The sequence below is a fragment of the Oncorhynchus tshawytscha genome, linkage group LG11 (genome assembly GCF_018296145.1).
Source record: "Oncorhynchus tshawytscha isolate Ot180627B linkage group LG11, Otsh_v2.0, whole genome shotgun sequence".
Lineage (NCBI taxonomy): Eukaryota > Metazoa > Chordata > Actinopteri > Salmoniformes > Salmonidae > Oncorhynchus > Oncorhynchus tshawytscha.
The window spans coordinates 18,647,991-18,667,547 of NC_056439.1; the positions used below are offsets into that span (position 1 = coordinate 18,647,991).

The following is a 19,557-nucleotide window of genomic DNA, read 5'->3' on the forward strand; positions in this document are numbered from 1 at the left end:
TGTTCTCTGTTTATTATCTGTCATATTGATATCTCCTATGTTCTCTGTTTATTATCTGTCATATTGATATCTCCTATGTTCTCTGCCATATTGATATCTCCTATGTTCTCTGCCATATTGATATCTCCTATGTTCTCTGCCATATTGATATCTCCTATGTTCTCTGCCATATTGATATCTCCTATGTTCTCCGTCATATTGATATCTCCTATGTTCTCTGTCATATTGATATCTCCTATGTTCTCTGTCATATTGATATCTCCTATGTTCTCTGTTTATTATCTGTCATATTGATATATCCTACGTGAGTATTAGATAGATCTCGTGCATGCAGTACATGTCTTTTGGAGAAGCATTAGCAACTTCAAATGTGTTTGATTTTGGAGTTCCTTAGTGTATGTCTTTCCCCTCCAGTCCTCCAGGGCGGCGCCACCTGTGAGATAGAAAACCAGTCTGGGGTGGTCACCCTGAGGCCGCTGCCAGGGAGTGTCTGCATGGTCAACGACAGGGAGGTGACAGAGCCCTGCAGACTGGCCCAAGGTAGGCCCTCACCTAGTTCTCAAACACTCTCTTCTGAATCCCTTGTCAAAGAGTGTCTGTCTTGTTACACTTCAGTTTACAGTAACAACAGTGCCAGAGTAAGCTGTGCAGCTAGGAGCGTGTAGAGTAGCACTTGGAGGCCCAACAACTGTGTAACATTTTTTGGTATATATCTCTCTGTCTTCAGGGTCAGTGATCACAATTGGAGGTGTTCACAAGTTCCGGTTCAACCACCCAGCAGAGGCTGCAGTCCTGAGGGAACGCAGACGGGTGGGTACTCCTGAGCATAAATATGATGATGATGACGATGACGATAGTGATGGTGGTGGGGATGATGATACCTAACGACATCCTCTTCTTGACAGGCCAGTGAGGGTGCACTGAACTGCAGCTATAGTGACCTTCGATCCTTAACCTCCGACCCCAGGTAAACAAACACACACACTCAATGTAAACTAACCAGCACCCACTGACAAGCACAGGCCAGGAGCATCTCTGAACTACACTACACTATGTGCTGAAAGGATTCTGCTGAGCTCTCATAGTAGACTCATGGAATACATATTTTCTATGTATTTTATGTAGTACAACCTACCACTGGTACAAAAGATAAATGGCTAGTAATGCTTCATGCATGTTTCTGTGTACAGAACGATAGAGAGAGAGTGCTTACAATGTACATAGACGTGACACAGACTGACCAGGTGAATTTAGGTGAAAGCTATGATCCCTTATTGATGTCACATGTTAAATCCTTTTCAATCAGTGTAGCTGAAGGGGGGACAGGTGAAAGAAGTATTTTTAAGCCTTGAGACAATTGAGATGTGGATTGTGTATGTGTGCCATTCAGAGGGTCAATGGGCAAGACAAAAGATTGAAGTGCCTTTGAACGGGGTATGGTAGTACAGTAGGTGCCAGGTGCACCGGGTTGAGTCAAGAACTGCACCGCTGCTGGGTTTTTCACGCTCAACCTGTATGTATCAAGAATGGTCCAATTAACACAACTGTGGGAAGCATTGGAGTCAACATGGGCCAGCATGGGGAAGGTGTTCTCATTTTTTTTTATCAGTGTCTTGGTGGAATCATAGTTTGTTGTTTACAGACAAGGCTGGGCCGTTGCTTGGTTACAGGAGAGACGCTGCATTAAACTCTAACAACATTAGCTCTCATTAAAACTCTGCTTAGGCAAGGAGCCAGAGGTCTCAGTGTTTTAGAGATCTCTGTCCTTAACGAAAGCTTTACTGCGCTGAGGTAAAATTGTCGTAGAACATCTTTGAACAGATTACTGAAAATGTGTAGGCTCGATTTGTTTTCAACTATCTCTATTCCACTGGAATGAATTCTGCTTTTATTTGGTATTTGGTCACGTCTGTGTTCTGGCCCTAGTTTTCACTCATTTGTATTTATGTCTATGTGAACAGGCTTGGAGGAGAGGTGGTCCTGGGACAGACCGGGTACTGTGTGGCTGAAGGAGAGGATCCAGCCAGCAAGCCGCAGTGTGTAGAGGACCAGGTGAAGTACGTGGAGGAGCGAAGGGGGTACGTGGAGTGTTTACGCCAGGAGATCCAGACTGAACAGAGACGGGCTGAGAGAGACCTGGAGAGCGAACAGGCCCATCTGAGACAACAACACATTGACAGTGAGTAGCACACCTTCATCGAGTCACACAGTACTCAGTACAATACATAATGTACAGTATACTTTGAGAGAATAGCTTGAATGTGGATTTGACCTGTCTCTCAGTAGAGACATGTTTTGATACATTAGAGATGTAAAGAGAAATAGATACATGTTTTCCATTTTTGTCACAGAACATTATACACTCCCCTATGTATTTAGTTGGACAGTGAAGCTAGGACTTTTGATTTGACTCTACACTCCAGCATTTTGGATGCTGGGGGTAGCATAGCGTTAAGAGCGTTTGGCCTGTAACCGAAACGTCGCTGGTTCGGATTCTCGAGCCGGAAAAGGTGGAAAAATGTGTCGTTCTGCCCTTGAGCAAGGCAGTTAACCCACAACAACAACTGCTCCCTGGGCGCCGATGACGTCGATTAAGGCAGTCCGCACCTCTCTGATTCAGGGGGGTTGGGTTAAATGCGGAAGACACATTTTGGTTGAATGCATTCAGTTGTGCCACTGACTAGGTATCCCCCTTTCCTAAATGATTCATATTTGAAGATCAAATGTTTGGTTTCACAACACTTCTACGTTAATGTGGATGCTACCATGATTGCGGATAATAATGAATGAATTGTGAATAATGATGAGTGAGAAAGTTAGAGGCTTTTAAATATCATAACCAATATTAGCATTTTTTGGGGGGGGGGGTATGGTGAGAGGTTCGCATGTCTTGGGGGTAGGATATTTACGCCTCTAACTTTCTCACGCCTCTAACTTTCTCACTCCTCATTATTCATGATTCATTCATGATTATCCATAATCATGGTAGCATCCACATGAATGTAGAAGTGTTCAGAAACATCTTCTATTCTTATTTACAGTAAAAGTGACTCTAAAATGACACAATACATTATTTACCAGTGGTGTATATTGGGCACAACATAATGTGAAACACAACAAATCCATAATGCAAATGCATCCAACATCTTTGTAGAGTCACAAGCTTGATGTAGGCATTGTGTTAGGAATATTGGTACCGAATACTCAACTTTTGACTACTTTAATACACATACCTGTGTAAGTGAATTTGTCAAAATACTTATGACACCTTCAAATGTGGGAAATAGATACATAAAGTGCTTTCATTTCTAAATGGTAAAACAGATATGTATGAAAATACCCTTAAATAAAAGGTGACATTATGTACTGTCGCCTCATATGAAACATATGGTAAAAGAAAACATGCTAAAGAATAGAAAAAGTTTTAGCTTCACTGTCCAAAAAAATACGTAAGGGAGCAGATCTGAAAAATATGTTGTTAAAGTTTGTATGTGCAGATAGTGCTTATTTAATTTATGCATGTCATTTGTTTCCTCTGTCTACAGTCCAGCAGTGGATTCTGCAGGAGAAGCAGCGTCTGGCAGCTATAACGTTAGAGGAAAAAGGAACTCAGGAGTTTGGTGTACAGACTGATCCTATTCCAGCTCCCATCCTAGACAGCCTGCTAACGGAAGGTTCGGAAGGTTCTGAGGAAGGGTGTGGTCAAACAGTGGCCCCTCCCTCTAAAGTTGTTCTAAACAGGAAGAAGGTTGTTCAGGAGGAGCTGTTACGATATCACGCCTTGCGGCGCGCCGAGACCCGATTTCGACGCAAAAGACTTCACTACCAGCTGGAGAGGATCGCTCGCAAGCGCCATCTACTAGAGGCTAAGAGGGAACTGCAGCAGCTGGAGAAGGCCCTGCCACCAGGTCTAGAGAGCCCTGCTTCCCCTGAACTAGTGTCCTCCTCAAGTTCCAGAGGACTTCAACCTGTCTTGCGCAGGCATTCTTTCTCATCGGACCTTCTGTCCCGATTGTACCCCCAACACACCCCAATCTTCAGGTCAGTATGAAGTCTCTCACAAATATATCTATTCAAGACAATATTTGACTAGTATAAAGGAATTACACAGGCATGGTGTAAAGGATAATGTATTTCTTTACCCCCCGTTTTGTTTTCCCCAACAGCCACTTCCTGAAGAGAAACAGACCATCTGAACTGACATTTGGATCCATCAACTCAAGACAGTGGGTGTCTGACGAATGTCTTCCACGCGAAAGGACGAGGAGTCACTCCAACACATTCTCCTCAGGAACAGGACCCAGTAGTCAGGAGCAGGGGTGGAGGAGCAGAACCAGTTCCTCTGAGAACCTTAAGCTGCCTGTGAAGGACGAGGAGGAGGCTCTAGCTCATCCACCATGTCGTGAAAGACCCGAGAGGAAACCACTGCTTCCAAAACGTGGGCTTGAATTTACATTCAAGAACAATCAGAACCCATCGCAATCACAAAATGGTGGGACTTTACAGTCAAGCAGTAATGCCATCGTGAAGGAACCAACAGTTACAGTAAGCAAATCCAGCAGTCAGACTCAGAAGGCTCAATGTAAGGCAGTGAAGAGCCTTCCCCGTGGAAGTAGAAAGGGCTTGGAGACCATCCGGAAGGTCTTATCACACTCAATCAGCCCTGGATTAAAGACCGCGTTGGCTAGGGTGTTTAGAAAGCCACCTTCAGGACTGAGTAGAAGGACCACGCCCACTGGTAAAACAGCAAGCCGATTTCACTGGAAACAAAACCGAGGTGTAGAAGAAGCCAATATGAGCAGAAAGAAATGCACAATGAAAACAACTGTCTCATGTGAGGATCTTGATCAGAAGACCCCTTTGCATGATTGTAGGCAGAGACAAAGACGGTGGCACAGTGCAGAGACTCTGATAAACCAGACTAGCATCCTAAGGTGGGTGCAGAGACCGCAGGGACTGGCAGGATGGGAGGAGTATGACAGTGAGGAAGAAGAGGAAAGGGAGGGTGACCACTCCTCAGACTGTGACAGCTTGTTCTCCATGGACTCCCTGTCCTCGGCCTATGCCACAGCTCTGGCAGAGCAGCTGAAGCAGGAGGAGGCTATCCAGAGCGAAGCAGAGAGCGAAGACAGTCAGATGTCAAAGGACTCACTCGCCATGGAGAGCAGAGGGAAACATGTTGTATCTAGGCTGGCACAGAGATGGACTGGGGAAGTACCCAGTCACTCTGTGGCGAGGGGTCTCAATCCTTCGATTGAAAAGACCATGAACATGGCTTCAGATATTCAGCAAACTAGAGAGGGAATCGAAGACATTGGGAAACCAAATGAAATGCCTGCAGAGGTTTACTGGAGCCATCATGGCGGTCCTAAAACAGGAGTCAATGAAGCAACCGGCACGACAAAGGAATCACGGTACCAGAAGCAGTCAGCGCAAGAACCCAGGTGTAGAGACACTGTATCAAAGTTGAGTGAAGAGCTTGGGCACATCCACGCCATGTTGACCGGCAGTCCTCGCTCTCTGAGTAGCTGTAGTGTGAGGGAGCCAGAGAGTTTGCTAGCGCTTACGGACGCCTGGTCCTCCACTGATGCAGCAGATAGTCCCAGGATACCCAGGGACTCTGCCGTGTTGAGGAGGAGGATGGTGTTTAGTCACGGTGCATTGGACAGCAGCAGTTGTCCCAGCCCCGTCAGTGCCGATCTGTCTGACTCTCTGAGTGTATTTGGATCCACTGAATCCCATAGCTCCGCATCTACTGATGGAACAGAGGGAGAACAGGTCACAGTAGAGGAACAAAGACTTGGGGTTTCAGGGGGGACAACTGATACTTTGAATTTACATAATTCTCAGCTCCTCCAAACGGCAGCGCCACATATAATGATACCATTGATTCAGGAGCCAGTATGTTGCGAAGACTATCTTAAAAGGCAGACAGTCAGTACAGAAGGTTTGCTGAAGGTGTCTATTGATGATCCAGGCTTTTGCAACAATCAAAATGGAGATGTCTCATCAGAGATTCCTTCGCATAGATCTGCATTTTCTCCAACCATTGACTATAAGACTCAATGCATCCCGTCAACATTGGAGGCTGCAATGTTCCATGGGCATCAGATGCAGCAGGAAACATTACCTAAACCTGAAGGCGGCATGTTGAACGAGACATTGGACATTGAAAGTGCCCCAAAGAATCCTTCTGGAGATAATGACCTATTCAATGTAGATGGAGACATGGAAGAAGTCAGAGTGGAGGAGTTTTGTGAAGCTAGCAATACCAAAGACACATCAACTAAAAGTGAGTTTAAATTGCTGCAAAATCTTGGAGCCAAAGTCACAGAGCAGAATTGTTTGTCACCAGAGCAGGAGTCTTTCAAAGCATCTTGTAAAAATCCCAGAAAGAGGAACAAAGTCCTGCAGGACAGTTTCACTGGCAGCTTGAAAATTCCAAAGAGGAGCAATGAAGGGGATTTTTGTACATTCTCCACTGTCAAGAACAGCCAGGAAGTTATTTGGTCAGATGACAAAAATAACACTAGTGAATTAAAAGACAAACCAACTTCATTTGCAGTTGATTCATTTAAACTAAATCTGGGCTGCAATGAAGATAACTTCCAACGAGATACCTCAGCAATGTCAGTGTCTGTGCACATATCCCAAGAACATTTCTCTCCATGTGACCATAAAACCATTGAAACAGATGGCCATAAAGGCACTCCTTTCGGAGAGAGTGCAGTTATTATAAAGACAAGAGAAGTAAATCAAGGTGAAGAAATAGAAGTTCAAAGGCAGGGTGAAAAGCTGATCTCAGATGGCAAGAGAAGAGATGTAGAAAATGGTAGATGGGGACCTCACCATGGGGACAGTAACTGTAGTCCAATAGACCAGCGAATCTCAGAGGTGGTAAAGGAGCATATGAGGATGTCAGGTATAGATGGGGATGGAGACAACAGTAACAGTGAACTAGAGAGTCAAAGTAGTCAAAGCCTTAATGCCTTGCCAACAAGTAATCCTAACAAATGTGATTCCCCAAAGGATCTACAAATAGTTAGTAATCATCAAGTAGCCGCCCCACTGAGGAGCATTAAGCCTGTCTCTTGTTCGACATCAGAAAAGTCTCTTATCTGTTCTGAGAAGCTGAAGATGGACAACATGACAGACATGGAAAATCTAAGCCATGAAAAAGTTCTTAGACACTCTACTTCCCTCATATTCATTTCCATGAAACAATCAAGTTTCATTACCAAAGACAATGATTCAGACGGTACGACAAAGATCCCCTCCGAGTCCCAGTTAAGTCAGAGCATCCGAAAGAAAGTAAGAGAGGTGCAATTGAAACATGGCATAACTGATGTTGACAAGGGTCTGGATGCTTCTGGCTGTGCTGTCATAGCATCAAATGATCAAGCAAGTGTAAATTCTGGTGCTGCATCTTTCATTGTAAAAAGCCATGAGATCAAATTAAGTCTGGCATTGAACAACCAAGGGCAACCTGAATACATTAACAAACCTGTACTGCTACCAATGGGACATTCTTCAGGGTCTACTTTCACTACCACCATACCCAAAGAATGCTTAGTTTGTCAAGGGAAAAGGTTGGAAAGAGATGTCCCTTTTCAACATATGGGCAACATAAAGAAACAAACAGGTCCTGATAAGTATCATCCTCATCTTAACTGTCTTGGTAGTAATGATAAGCAAACTGTCAACCAGGCTGGTTCATCTCAGCAAACCCTGAAACATAGTGCTCTACAACCTCTCCAGAACTGCCAAGGAACAATGTCCTCAGTGACTACGCCACCAAATAAGGCCTTTGCACATTTAAGGGACATCATAATGGATTCAGAGGTTCAAGGCAAAAACAAGAACCAATGCAAATTGATCTCCCCAACAGGTGCAGGTGGACAACTTGATCTAAAGGATCGTGATCGGCATGCAGCTGTAGATTCACTCTCTAACAAAGGCAGACTTCAACGTACACCAGAAGACATTGACAAGCACCACAACAGTCAAATACGCTCAAATAATCCACAGTCTGTCGATGCTATAAAAACTCTGACTGTCAGTCTTCACTGTGACATTTTATGTGAATCACAGAAGCTAGAGGAGAAAGAGGTCAGAAAAGAGTTCCAAAAAGACACCCCTTATGCCACAAATCGCAGTAAGGAACTACCACAGTCAAAGTGCTCATCTGAAACTCAGGTAGACACATTTCATAACACTTGTGTAACCGTCGATCCTGATCCTAAAAATAAACATCCCACTGTAAAACACAACAAATGCCATATTGAAAAATGGCTGAAGGCTCAGTGCAATGTGAGAAACTTTGCCTCGGACAATGCCAAAGGTTGCCAAATGGCAAACAATGAAGAGGGGTCAATGACAGAAAAACCACGGACAAAGTCTCCTGTATCCTCCTTTGACGTACCAAGTGAAATGAATAGTAATGGATCTTCTACATCCCAAATAACACAGGGAAGTAGTGATGCTAATATGAAGATATTGGGTGACATTTGCGGAGATATCATGTCCAGAAAAGGAAATAACAAAACATCTAATTTCAGGCAACCCCATCAGTTCAGTGGTAGTAGTGTTGTTCATTGCAAAAAGGGAACGTCCAAGAGGTTCAGAAGGTCCAAAGTCCAGGCACCTCCTAGCTCATCCTCTGACTCCACACTCAAGTCTTCCTCAGACGAAGAACAGAAAATAATTCCCAGGTTGCATCGAAGCAGATCTTCATCAACAAGAATGAAGCCTGAATCTCAAACTCATGGGAATTTAGAGGTCAGTCAATGCAATGGTGCAGAAATTCCTCCAGTGAAAAGACAATCACCACAGTCAAAAGACAATCACAATATGGAAGCTTGTACTGTCCCGACCCCGGCTGAATATGATGACAAAGCTGGAGTTGGCATCAGTTTGGGTAAGAAAGAACACAGCCTCAATGGACAATCAGCACATACTCTTGCAATGGAGAAAAGGACCATTCGGGAGAAAATCATGGCTTCCAGTATTAAAGAAAATATGATGTCACACTACACACCAAAGCCTCAGGATTCGCCAATGCATTTTGCCTCCAGTGACGTCAATCCCTTTGTTCACCAATGGCAAGAAGAAGAGCCAAACCAAAGGTGCTACAAGAACCAGGTGTTTGGAAGTGCTGCTGACATATCTTGCAAATCCCCCATGCTGGATTCCACTGACAAACGCATCACTAGATGCTGCAGTGTCGACAACGGTTTAAACGTACAGAACTCTCCTTTCAACTCCCACCTGAGCACTTACGCCAACAACAAGGGACTCTCCAGCACCCTGAGCAGCATGGAAGAAGATTTAAAAGGTCAAACGTCCCCCAAAGCCCATCTGAAAGAATGTACTAACCAAGCCTCTAGTATTGACGATCACAATCAACCACTGATCCGGACCATGAGTTGTAACTCTTCTTCTTGCCATGATGTGTCTGGAGATCCTGGTAACAGCTCTGGCCAGGTAGATGAGATCATGTTGGTCTACTCCTCAGAGCAGGAGTCTCAGTCTAAGGGGTTTCAGTGTCCTGAAACACACACCACATGTGACCACAGCACCCAGACAACCATGACTCAAGAAACCATGACTAAGACAACGATCAACCATAGTGATCTACAGAGGAGAAACAACCATCACAGACTGAGCAGCACTCAGGTACCAGTGTTGCAGAAGAATACAGAGGCCAGTAGAAAGACCACCACATGGGCCAGCCTTCAAAACATGTCTGAGCATCTCTCTCAGCTGATACACAACACTTCTGATCTTCTGGGAAATGTTCAGGGTATGAGGTCTGGCGATAGCCTCAGACATAGTCCGATAAGAAATGTTAAATATTCATCTCATCTGTACTCCTCCAGAGATTGGACCAAGAGAGACTGCTCAACACAAACTGCAGTAGATATTGGGATCCAGACTGAAAGGACTTCAACAACCATTCAAGACAAAATGTTTATCCACCAAACTCTGTCCACGGAGAGGTCCAAAGCTCATGAAGTTAATGTGATAGTCAAAGTGATTGGCTCAGAAGTTCTTAATGTGTCACAAGAGAAGGAGCTCCCCCTTCAACATCAACTCAAGAACAGGCCAGATGATAGGATTCAGAGCATTCCTGACCTGCGACTCAATGGCTCCACTGTTAACCAAAGATATATCTTGGAACCAGAGAGTGTCCCTCACAAAGTGCCTTCTCTGGAGACTGTTGTCCAATGTCACAGCCATTCAAATCCTGCCGTTCATTGTAGAAGCAATGAGGACTGCAAACCTGAGAGAGTGTCCTTCTCCAAAAGCTTGGGAGTCTCTGAAGTCTGCAATAATTTGTCAGAAATACTCAGACCAGAAAGCCGTAACATCTTGAGAAGGAGTGACCCGGGAATAGGCTGTATAAAACAAGCGAGCTCCACAGATCGCGCATGCTCACCCATTCTCACCGTAAGTCCTAGGGCTGGTTCCAACCAGAGCAGTAGAACATCTTTACAGAGTCTCAAAGAACAACAGAAGTTTGAGATGCAAAATAGAAGTAAAGAACACATTTCGCCCCGAAAAGAGTGCCAGTCAACACCTTGTTTAAATTTCAGCGAACAGAAAACATGCGTATCTTTCACAAAGAATGATAAGCTATCAGGACATGACTCCCTTCATCTGTGTGAGAAGCCTTGTGATATGTCCACCACAAAATCAACGGGATCAATATCTCTCGAGAACGTGAGTGCCCTCAGCAATTCAAGCCCAAAAGGGTCTGATGGATGTTCAGAAAGTCTTAGTTCATCCATTGATAAATACATCCACAAAGAAACCAGAATTGTCAGCCACGAAGAAGAAGGGGAAATGAGCACATGGCACAAAACCAGCCAAAGTCCAAGATGTTCTCTTCCTTCTGTTCTAAGCAGTAATGGAGTCACTTTACTGAACCACACCTCTCTCACCTTCAGGCAGACGGATGTGTCCAAAAAGGAGGAGAAATCCATCTCTTCTTTTGGAGATCAACTAAGCCACAGGAGACATTCAATAGACTACCACCACTGTCGACCCTCAGAGGGCCCAGTAGAGTGCTTCAGTGGTGCTTATGATCATTCCCCTCTCAGTGACAACACCGTCCAGGTTCAGGAGGATGACATGGTGTCATTGGCCCCAAGTGAGTGCAACACAGACGTCCTTGTGAACATCAACCCAGTCACCCACACTTCCAACTTCCAACACTCGCCACAGCAGCGAGATTGCCAGTGTCTCCCTGAGGACCTACCGGTGCACAACAAGTTTACCAACTGGTCCGGTATCAGCCAGCATCCATCTGACAGAGGACAGATTAGTAGTTCAATTAAACCAGCCATATATCTACCCACTGGTCACAAAGCACAGAGGAACCAGCCAGAGTGGACCAGTCTGAGTCCAGAGTCCACGTTCCAGAAGATCAGGAAGACGAGGGAGATAGAGAGGCTGCGTAAGGAGCGAGAGCAGGTCATGGCTACAGTCCAACTGAACATGAACCCTCATCAGCTGACCGTGGAGCTGACTGAAGCAAAGCTACACTACGGTCTGGGAGAGACAGACATGCTGTTGAAGATCCTAACTTCTGGAGGAACCAAGGAGGAGGAACCATCCGCTGTCCCTACTAAACAGCAGCTCTATGAACGGTAAGGCTAGAAATGGCCCTATGTATGTGATTAAGGAAGAAAAAGGCCTTATGTATGTGATTGTCTTGATATTATGATGTAATTAGATAACAATAAAATGGTAGTTTTTTGAAAAGTACATTTCTTCTCTATGTTCCTCTTGTTTCAGGCACCGGAGCAGCATTGAGGGTTTGAGGCAGGAGAGGGACACTCGGCTTCAGAACTGTCGTCGGGCTCGCAGCCTCAGCCCCAGCAAACATAACTACCCCCATTCCCCTCCTCAATCCCGATCCCCTTCTCACCTCCGATCCCCTCCTCAAAAAGCCATATCCTCCTCCAGGGTTTCAACCTTGCCTAGCCAACGCAGAGAGTGCCTCCAACATCTCCGCCAAGAAGAAATGGAGGGCAGTAGGTAAGACAGGATCCAGACCAAATAATATTTTTGTGCTAAATTGCTCAACAGTTTTCAATGTCAGATTATTTAGTCTCTGTTGTAAAGAGGGTTACATCTGTGGATTAATTTATCAATTGATTGATTATAAATCTGTCTTTCCCCAGGATCCCAGATCCACCCAGAGGAGAGGGTCATTATCCCTCTGAGATCGAGCAGCTGCTGCGTGACTATGGCCGTGCCCGTGAGGAAGCCAGGACGGAAATAGCGCATGCACGGGAACGGCTCCGCGAGAGGACAGAGCAGGAGAAGAGACGTCTCCAGCAACAGGCTCTGTCTCAGGTGGTCAAGGTTAGTCCCAGCAGGAAGTCCTAGTTTCACACTCCATAGTTAGTCGAAAGCCTCAAGATGTATTCAGCATATTTTCTCCATTAATTCTATAATAAAACCTTTCGGTCACCTCCCTCCGAATCCATTGACAATGGACTCGGAGGGAACATGATTCCCTGGTCAGGGATTAAAAGTGCACCATTCCTGTTAGTAGAGACCTTGAAGAGTAGGAATATGAAAATAATAGTTCTAATGCGGCGAAAAAAGGACGGTGGACTAAGAATTAGGTACATTAATTTTTTTATTAAAAATACTTCTTTTGGTAAAAGGTGTGATTGAATTGCTGACAACACATTATATTAGGCAACATAAATTGGTTAATCCACATTTCATGGAGTCAATTAATCAATATTCCGACTTAAGGTCGCCTATAAAATAATGCTTATAATAGTAATAAAAAACAGCATTATTTCAACATGTAGTCTGAAGATGGTGGAAGATACTGGATCATTTGAAATTTAAGAAAAGCTATTTTGAGGAACATTGGACTCTACACTACCTGAAAACACATTAATTTATATTTAAAAATGTACGGTACAACTGCATTGTTGGTTAGGGCTTATAAGTCAGCATTTCACTGTAAGGTCTACACCTGTTGTATTCGGTGCATGTGACAAATAACATTGGATTTTATTTGAATATTAATGTTTGGACATACAAAATGATCATAATTTGTAAACATTTGACATCAGTCCTTATTTAACAATGCAAATGTTATGACCTTCGTTTGACATAGAAACCGCCTGGTGGAACTCTGTTATTGCCAAATTAAACATCAAGTTGGGGGGAAAAAAATGGATTGGAAGTTCTTATTTGAGGTACGAGAATGGCTTACCAAGAAAAGCTTTCAAAAGTTGTAATTAGAGGTAAAAAAGCTCTCTACAAAAAAGGCAGAGATTGATTTCTTATTGATCATGTTCAAATTTCAGCAAGAGGAGGTGATATCGTATGGAAGCTGAAATAAAGAAAGCATTCTGGCACTACTCCTTAGACAATGCGAATCCAAAGGGGCTAAACGCTGATTTTTCACTGTCCTCGTTTCTATAATGGGTGTTGCCTTGATTTTTTTTGGTGTCTCTGTGTCTCCTGATTCACAGACATCCAAATATCACCCAGGTATATTTTAACGTGGCCTATTGATTAACGAGACACACTATTTATATTTTTATTTTGTGCTAGAATTTGCCATTTACCTTGAAACATTATCATTATAAATTGTTTTATCTCAATGAGCCACTAGGCTATAAATACAAGCTAAGTGCAATCAAATAATAATAAAAGAAGTGAAGGCTCACCTGAACTCATATGAGTTGTTAGTAATAGGAATTGAAGGTGAAATAATTGTTTCAATGTTTTTCAATGAGAGACGGTTAAAGGGATACATCCATCAATACAATTGATTAGAAGGTGGAGCTCTTTTTCATGACAAGATCACCCCTTATATCAAAAGACTTACACGACATGACCAGAATGATGTGGACACCTGCTCTTCGAACGTTTCATTCCTAAATCATGGGCATTAATATGGGGTTGGTCCCCACTTTGCTGCTATAACAGCCTCCACTCTTCTGGATAAGGCTTTCCACTAAATGTTGGAACATTGCTGCGGGGACTTGCTTCCATTCAGCCACAACAAGATTAGTGAGGTCGGGCACTGATGTTGGGCGATTAGGTCTCGCTTGCAGTCGGCGTTCCAATTCATCTCCAAAGGTGTTCGATGGGGTTGAGGTCAGGGCTCTGTGCAGGCCAGACAATTTCTTTCACACCGATATCGACAAACCATTTCTGTATGGACCTCTTTTTGTGCACAAGGGCATTGTAATGCTGAAACAGGAAAGGGCCTTCCCCAAACTGTTGCCACAAAGTTTGAAGCATAGAATCATCTAGAATGTCATTTTATGCTGTAGAAGTAAGATTTCCCTTTACTGGAACTAAGGGGTCTAGCCCGAACCATGAAAAACAGCCCCAGACCATTATTCTCACTCCATCAAACTTTACAGTTGGCACTATGCATTCAGGCAAGTAGCGTTCTCCTGCCATCCGCCAAATTGTGAAGCGTGAATCATCCCTCCAGAGAATGCATTTCCACTGCTCCAGAGTCCAATGGCGACAAGCTTTACACCACTCCAGCCAAAGCTTGGCATTGCACATGGTGATCTTAGGCTTGTGTGAGCTCTAGGAGCTCAGCCATGGAAACCCATTTCATGAAGCTCCCGATGAACAGTTCTTGTGCTGACGTTGCTTCCAGATGCAGTTTGGAACTTGGTAGTGAGTGTTGCAACCGAGGACAGACAATTTTTACACGCTTCCCGTTCTGTGCGCTGAGCCGCTGTTGCTCCTAGAGATTCCCACTTCACAATAACAGCACTTACAGTTGACCGGGGCAGCTCTAGCAGGGCAGAAATTTGACGAACTGACCTTTTGGAAAGGTGGCATCATATGACGGTGCCACGTTGAAAGTCACTGCGCTCTCCAATAAGACCATTCTACTGCCAATGTTTGTCAATGGAGATTGCATGGCTGTGTGCTCGATTTTATACACCTGTCAGCAACGGGTGTGGCTGAAATAGCCGAATTCACTCATTTGAAGGGGTGTCCACATCATTTTGTATATGTAGTGTGTGCTGTCCCCTGATCTGTGCTGTTTTCCTAAAACATCTATCTTTCTTCTTCTCTGTCTACTGATTATTCATTCACATTTAGGATGACTTGCGGTATCGGACCAGAGTCAGCAGCAGTACATTATGCACTGGGTCGAGTCTGAGCCTATCCTCTGGACCAACCTCTGGCTACAACAGTGGCAACACAGCTCAGCTGAGGGACGGCAGTAGACCCTCACTGACACAGGAGGTACTGTACTAGTTTTTGAAGACATTTTTTGTTTCTTTTTTTATGCCCAAAATGGGCACACTTACAGTTATGTTGATTCATGTGCACTGTCCCTGAAAAACGAAATGTTACGAAGTAAAGCCTAACGGTAGACCTACTGTAAACCAAACTTAAAGTAACTGTCCAGTGAAAATATCACTTTTTAAAAGTTCATATTCTGTTAACTCAGATGCAAATATTGCTGTTGACACAATCTATACTTATGGCCAAAGCATAAATTGGAGGGAAAAACCCCCCACTTCAAACCCGTATCTAAAACAGACTGTTTAAAAAAGGCTTGCTATTTTCTCATAGAGGATGATGTCATCCTCCTGAGGAGGATTAGCTGGCTAATCAGTGGACACCTCGCATGAATATTTTTAATGACCGGTATTCACCCACATCATTCTGTTTTTGGAGTACGCTGACACCATTCCAACACAGTAAAGCTGCATTGTAACATACAGTACCAGTCAAATGTTTGGACACACCTACTCATTCCAGGGTTTTTATTTAGACTATTTTCTACATTGTAGAAGAATAGTGCAGACATTTAAACTATGAAATAACACATATGGAATCATGTAGTAACCAAAAACGTGTTTAACACATCTAAATATATTTTATATTTGAGATTCTTCAAAGTAGACACCCTTTGCCTTGATGACAGCCTTGTACACCCTTAGCATTATTTCAACCAGCTTCATGAAGTAGTCACCTGGAATGCATTTCAATTAACAGGTGTGCCTTTTTAAAAGGTAATTGGTGGAATTTATTTCCTTCTTAATGTGTTTAAGCCAATCAGCTGTGTTGTGACAAGGTAATGGTGGCACACAGAAAATAGCCCTATTTGGTAAAAGTTTCAGCCAATCAGTTGTGTTGTGACAAGGTAGAGTTGGTAAAAGACCAAGTCCATATTATGGCAAGAACAGCTCAAATAAGCAAAGAGAAACAACAATCCAGAAAATGTCAAGAGATTTCAAGTGCAGTCGCAAAAACCATCATTCACTATGATGAAACTGGCTCTCATGAGGACCGCCACTGGAAAGGAAGACCCAGAGTTACCTCTGCTGTGGAGGATAAGTTCTTTAGAGTTACCAGCCTCAGAAATCGGCAATTAACTGCACTTCAGTTTGCAGCCCAAATAAATGCTTCACAGAATTCAAGTAACAGACACATCTCAACATCAAATGTTCAGAGGGGACTGTGTGAATCAGGCCTTCATGGTCGAATTGCTGCAAAGAAGTCACTACTAAAGGACACCAATAAGAAGAAGGGACTTGCTTGGGCCAAGAAACACGTGCAATGGACATTAGACCAATGAAAATCTGTCTTTTGGTTTGATGAGTCAAAATGTGAGATTTTTGGTTCCAACCGCCGTGTCTTTGTGAGACGCAGAGTACGTGAACGGATGATCTCTGCATGTGTGGCTCCCACCGTGAAGCATGGAGGAGGAGGTGTGATGGTGAAACACTTTGCTCGTGACACTGTCTGTGATTTATTTAGAATTCAAGGCACACTTAAGCAGTATGGCTACCACAGCATTCTGCAGCAATATGCCATCCCATCCCACTTAGTGGGACTATCATTTGTTTTTTCAACATGTCAATGACCCAAAACACACCTCCAGGCTGTGTAAGAGCTATTTGACCAAGAAGGAGAGTGATGGAGTGCTGCATCAGATGACCTGGCCTCCACAATCACCCAATCTCAACCCAATTGAGAAGGTTTGAGATGAGTTGGACCGCAGAGTGAAGGAAAAGCAGCTAACAAGTGCTCAGCATATGTGGCAACTCCTTCAAGCATTCCAGGTGACTAGCTCATTAAGCTGGTTGAGAGAATGCCAAGAGTGTGCAAAGCAGCCATCAGGGCAAAGGGTGTCTACTTTGAAGAATCTCAAAATAGAAAATATATTTAGATTTGTTTAACACCTTTTTGGTTACTACATGATTCCATATGTGTTATTTCATAGTTTTGATATCTTCACTATTATTCTACAATGTAGAAAATAGTCTGAATAAAGAAATACCCTGGAATGAGTAGGTGTGTCCAAACGTTTGACTGGTACTGTATGTAAATGTGATATTTCAGAATTGTATTTTTAATACATTTGCAAACATTTCTAAAAATCTGTTTTTGCTCTGTCATTATGTGGTATTGTGTGTAGATCCTTCCAAAAAAAATCATAATTATTTCCACAGAAGACAATAACAACAGATCAACCAGGTCTGAGTTCATGTAAAATATAATACAGATATTAGATCTAGCCTGGGCTACTTATTCATGTTCTTCAACATAAACTAGTCCCAAGCTACTACTACTACAATTGCTTAAATCTTTTGACCTGAGAACTACAACAAAAACAGTAACTAAAAAGAATGGATGTCCTGTTCAGATTAAAGTCATTGTGGGAAGTTAGTTGAATCAAGGCATTGTAAATCATATTTTTTGGTTAGCTACAGTAGCTAGCTAATGTTAGCAGATAAGGCTAGCTACTAATATTTTTTTGTGATCAACTTTTTATTTAGCTTGTCATTTCTTTCAGGCGGGGGGTACAGGAATAACATTCAAAATAATATTAATTCAGATATGTTCATACATTCAGTTATAATATTTGCCTTTCATATTTCATACTTTACGGTACATGTGGGCTGCCACTTGAAAAACAACACAAGCATCCTCCCTCCCCACCTGGAAACCATGTTTCCAACCTCTTCCCACCTGTTAACTTTGACAGTCCTAGTTTGTTTTTGTCCCTATTTAAATCAACTACAAATAAATAAGAGTCTAAGGAATTCTCTGTGTGGTTTTTGTCTGGTCCAAGGTCACTGGGGTCCCGGATAACGGTATAAATGGGCTGAAGGTCAGGTCTCGCCCTCCCATCTGTGGTTCTCAGAGTGTGACGACCCAGCGTGCCTGGCTATCTGCCCAAGGTAAGGGTTGAGTGACTCACTACCATTACCAACAGCCGCTTTCCTCATGCACAAGGCAGAGACAACATCTCTCCAACTTCTGATGGTCTAAAGCCTGTTTGGCAGCCTGGCATCAATTCCTTTATCAAGTCAAATCCCATTGTATTTGTCACATGTTATACAACAGGTGTAGACCTTACAGTGAAATGCTTACTTATAAGCCCTTAACCAACAATGCAGTTTTAAGAAATATAAGTGTTAAGTAAAAAATAAAAGTAAACGAAGCTTCAACTGTTTTGTTTTGGGGCATCTACATTTGCATCTTCTGCCTGGAGTCCCCCTGAGTCACTCTCTACTTCCTAATTTTCAACAAACAATTGTAATATTTTGATTACTCATATTAACCATTAGCAGTGTTTCCTCTGAAAAAAATGTTTTTCAGTGCGGAGAAAAGGTAGCTGAATCTCAGTTATGGTCACTTTTTAAAAGGATGTTCTACTCCAAAATAGAATGAAAATAGAATGATGCTGACACCCTCTAAAATATAATTTCCACTTCCAGAAATGAGCCCAATAATATATTGGTAAAACATTGGACCATGCATGTAGACTGTGCACGGTTCATATTATCAGGTATGCTATTAGCAATAAGCATTATCACCTGTAGCCCAACTGATGCAGCATTATGGCTATAAACAAATAGGCTGAAGCATGGGGTTGCCTATCTGCATTTACCCTATTGGGCTCATCATTAGCTGGATCTAAACGTGATATTTTAACTATACCGGACAAAAAATACAAACGCAACATGTAAAGTGTTGGTCCCATGTTTCATGAGCTGAAATAAAAGATCCCAGAAATTTTCCATACACACAAAAAGCATATTTCTCTCACATTTTGAGCACAAATTTGTTTGCATCCATGTTAGTGAGCATTTCTCCTTTGCCAAGATAACCCATCTATATCAAGAATATGGTTAAACAGCATGATCAATACACAGGTGCACCTTGTGCTGGGGACAATCAAAAGCCACTCTAAAATGTGCAGTTTTGTCACAGAACACAATGCCACAGATGTCTTAAGTTTGAGGGAGCTTGCAATTGGCATGATGACTGCAGGAATGTCCAGCAGAGCTGTTGCCAGATCATTTAATGTTAATTTCTCTACCATAAGCTGCCACCAACGTCGTTGTAGAGAATTTGGCAGTGCATCCAACCAGCCTCACAACCGCACACCACGTGTATGGCATTGTGTGGGTGAGCAATTTACTGATGTCAACTTTGTGAACAGAGTGCCCCATGCTCGCGGTGGGGTTATGGTATGGGCAGGCATAAGCTACGGACAACAAACACATTTAAATTTTATCA

The 19,557-nt window shown here is 43.1% G+C and overlaps 1 protein-coding gene across 1 annotated transcript in view; it reads left to right on the top strand.

Moving 5' to 3' along the window:
* Positions 1-19,557, top strand: part of stard9 (StAR-related lipid transfer (START) domain containing 9) — a 56,828-nt gene that overhangs the window by 30,911 nt on the left and 6,360 nt on the right. The window contains exons 17-26 of the mRNA XM_042330606.1: positions 415-540; positions 728-810; positions 906-967; positions 1,962-2,179; positions 3,546-4,041; positions 4,167-11,651; positions 11,800-12,042; positions 12,189-12,372; positions 15,115-15,261; positions 18,104-18,212. Of these exons, the coding sequence (XP_042186540.1) occupies positions 415-540; positions 728-810; positions 906-967; positions 1,962-2,179; positions 3,546-4,041; positions 4,167-11,651; positions 11,800-12,042; positions 12,189-12,372; positions 15,115-15,261; positions 18,104-18,212 (9,153 nt within the window). The remainder of the gene's footprint in view (positions 1-414; positions 541-727; positions 811-905; positions 968-1,961; positions 2,180-3,545; positions 4,042-4,166; positions 11,652-11,799; positions 12,043-12,188; positions 12,373-15,114; positions 15,262-18,103; positions 18,213-19,557) is intronic.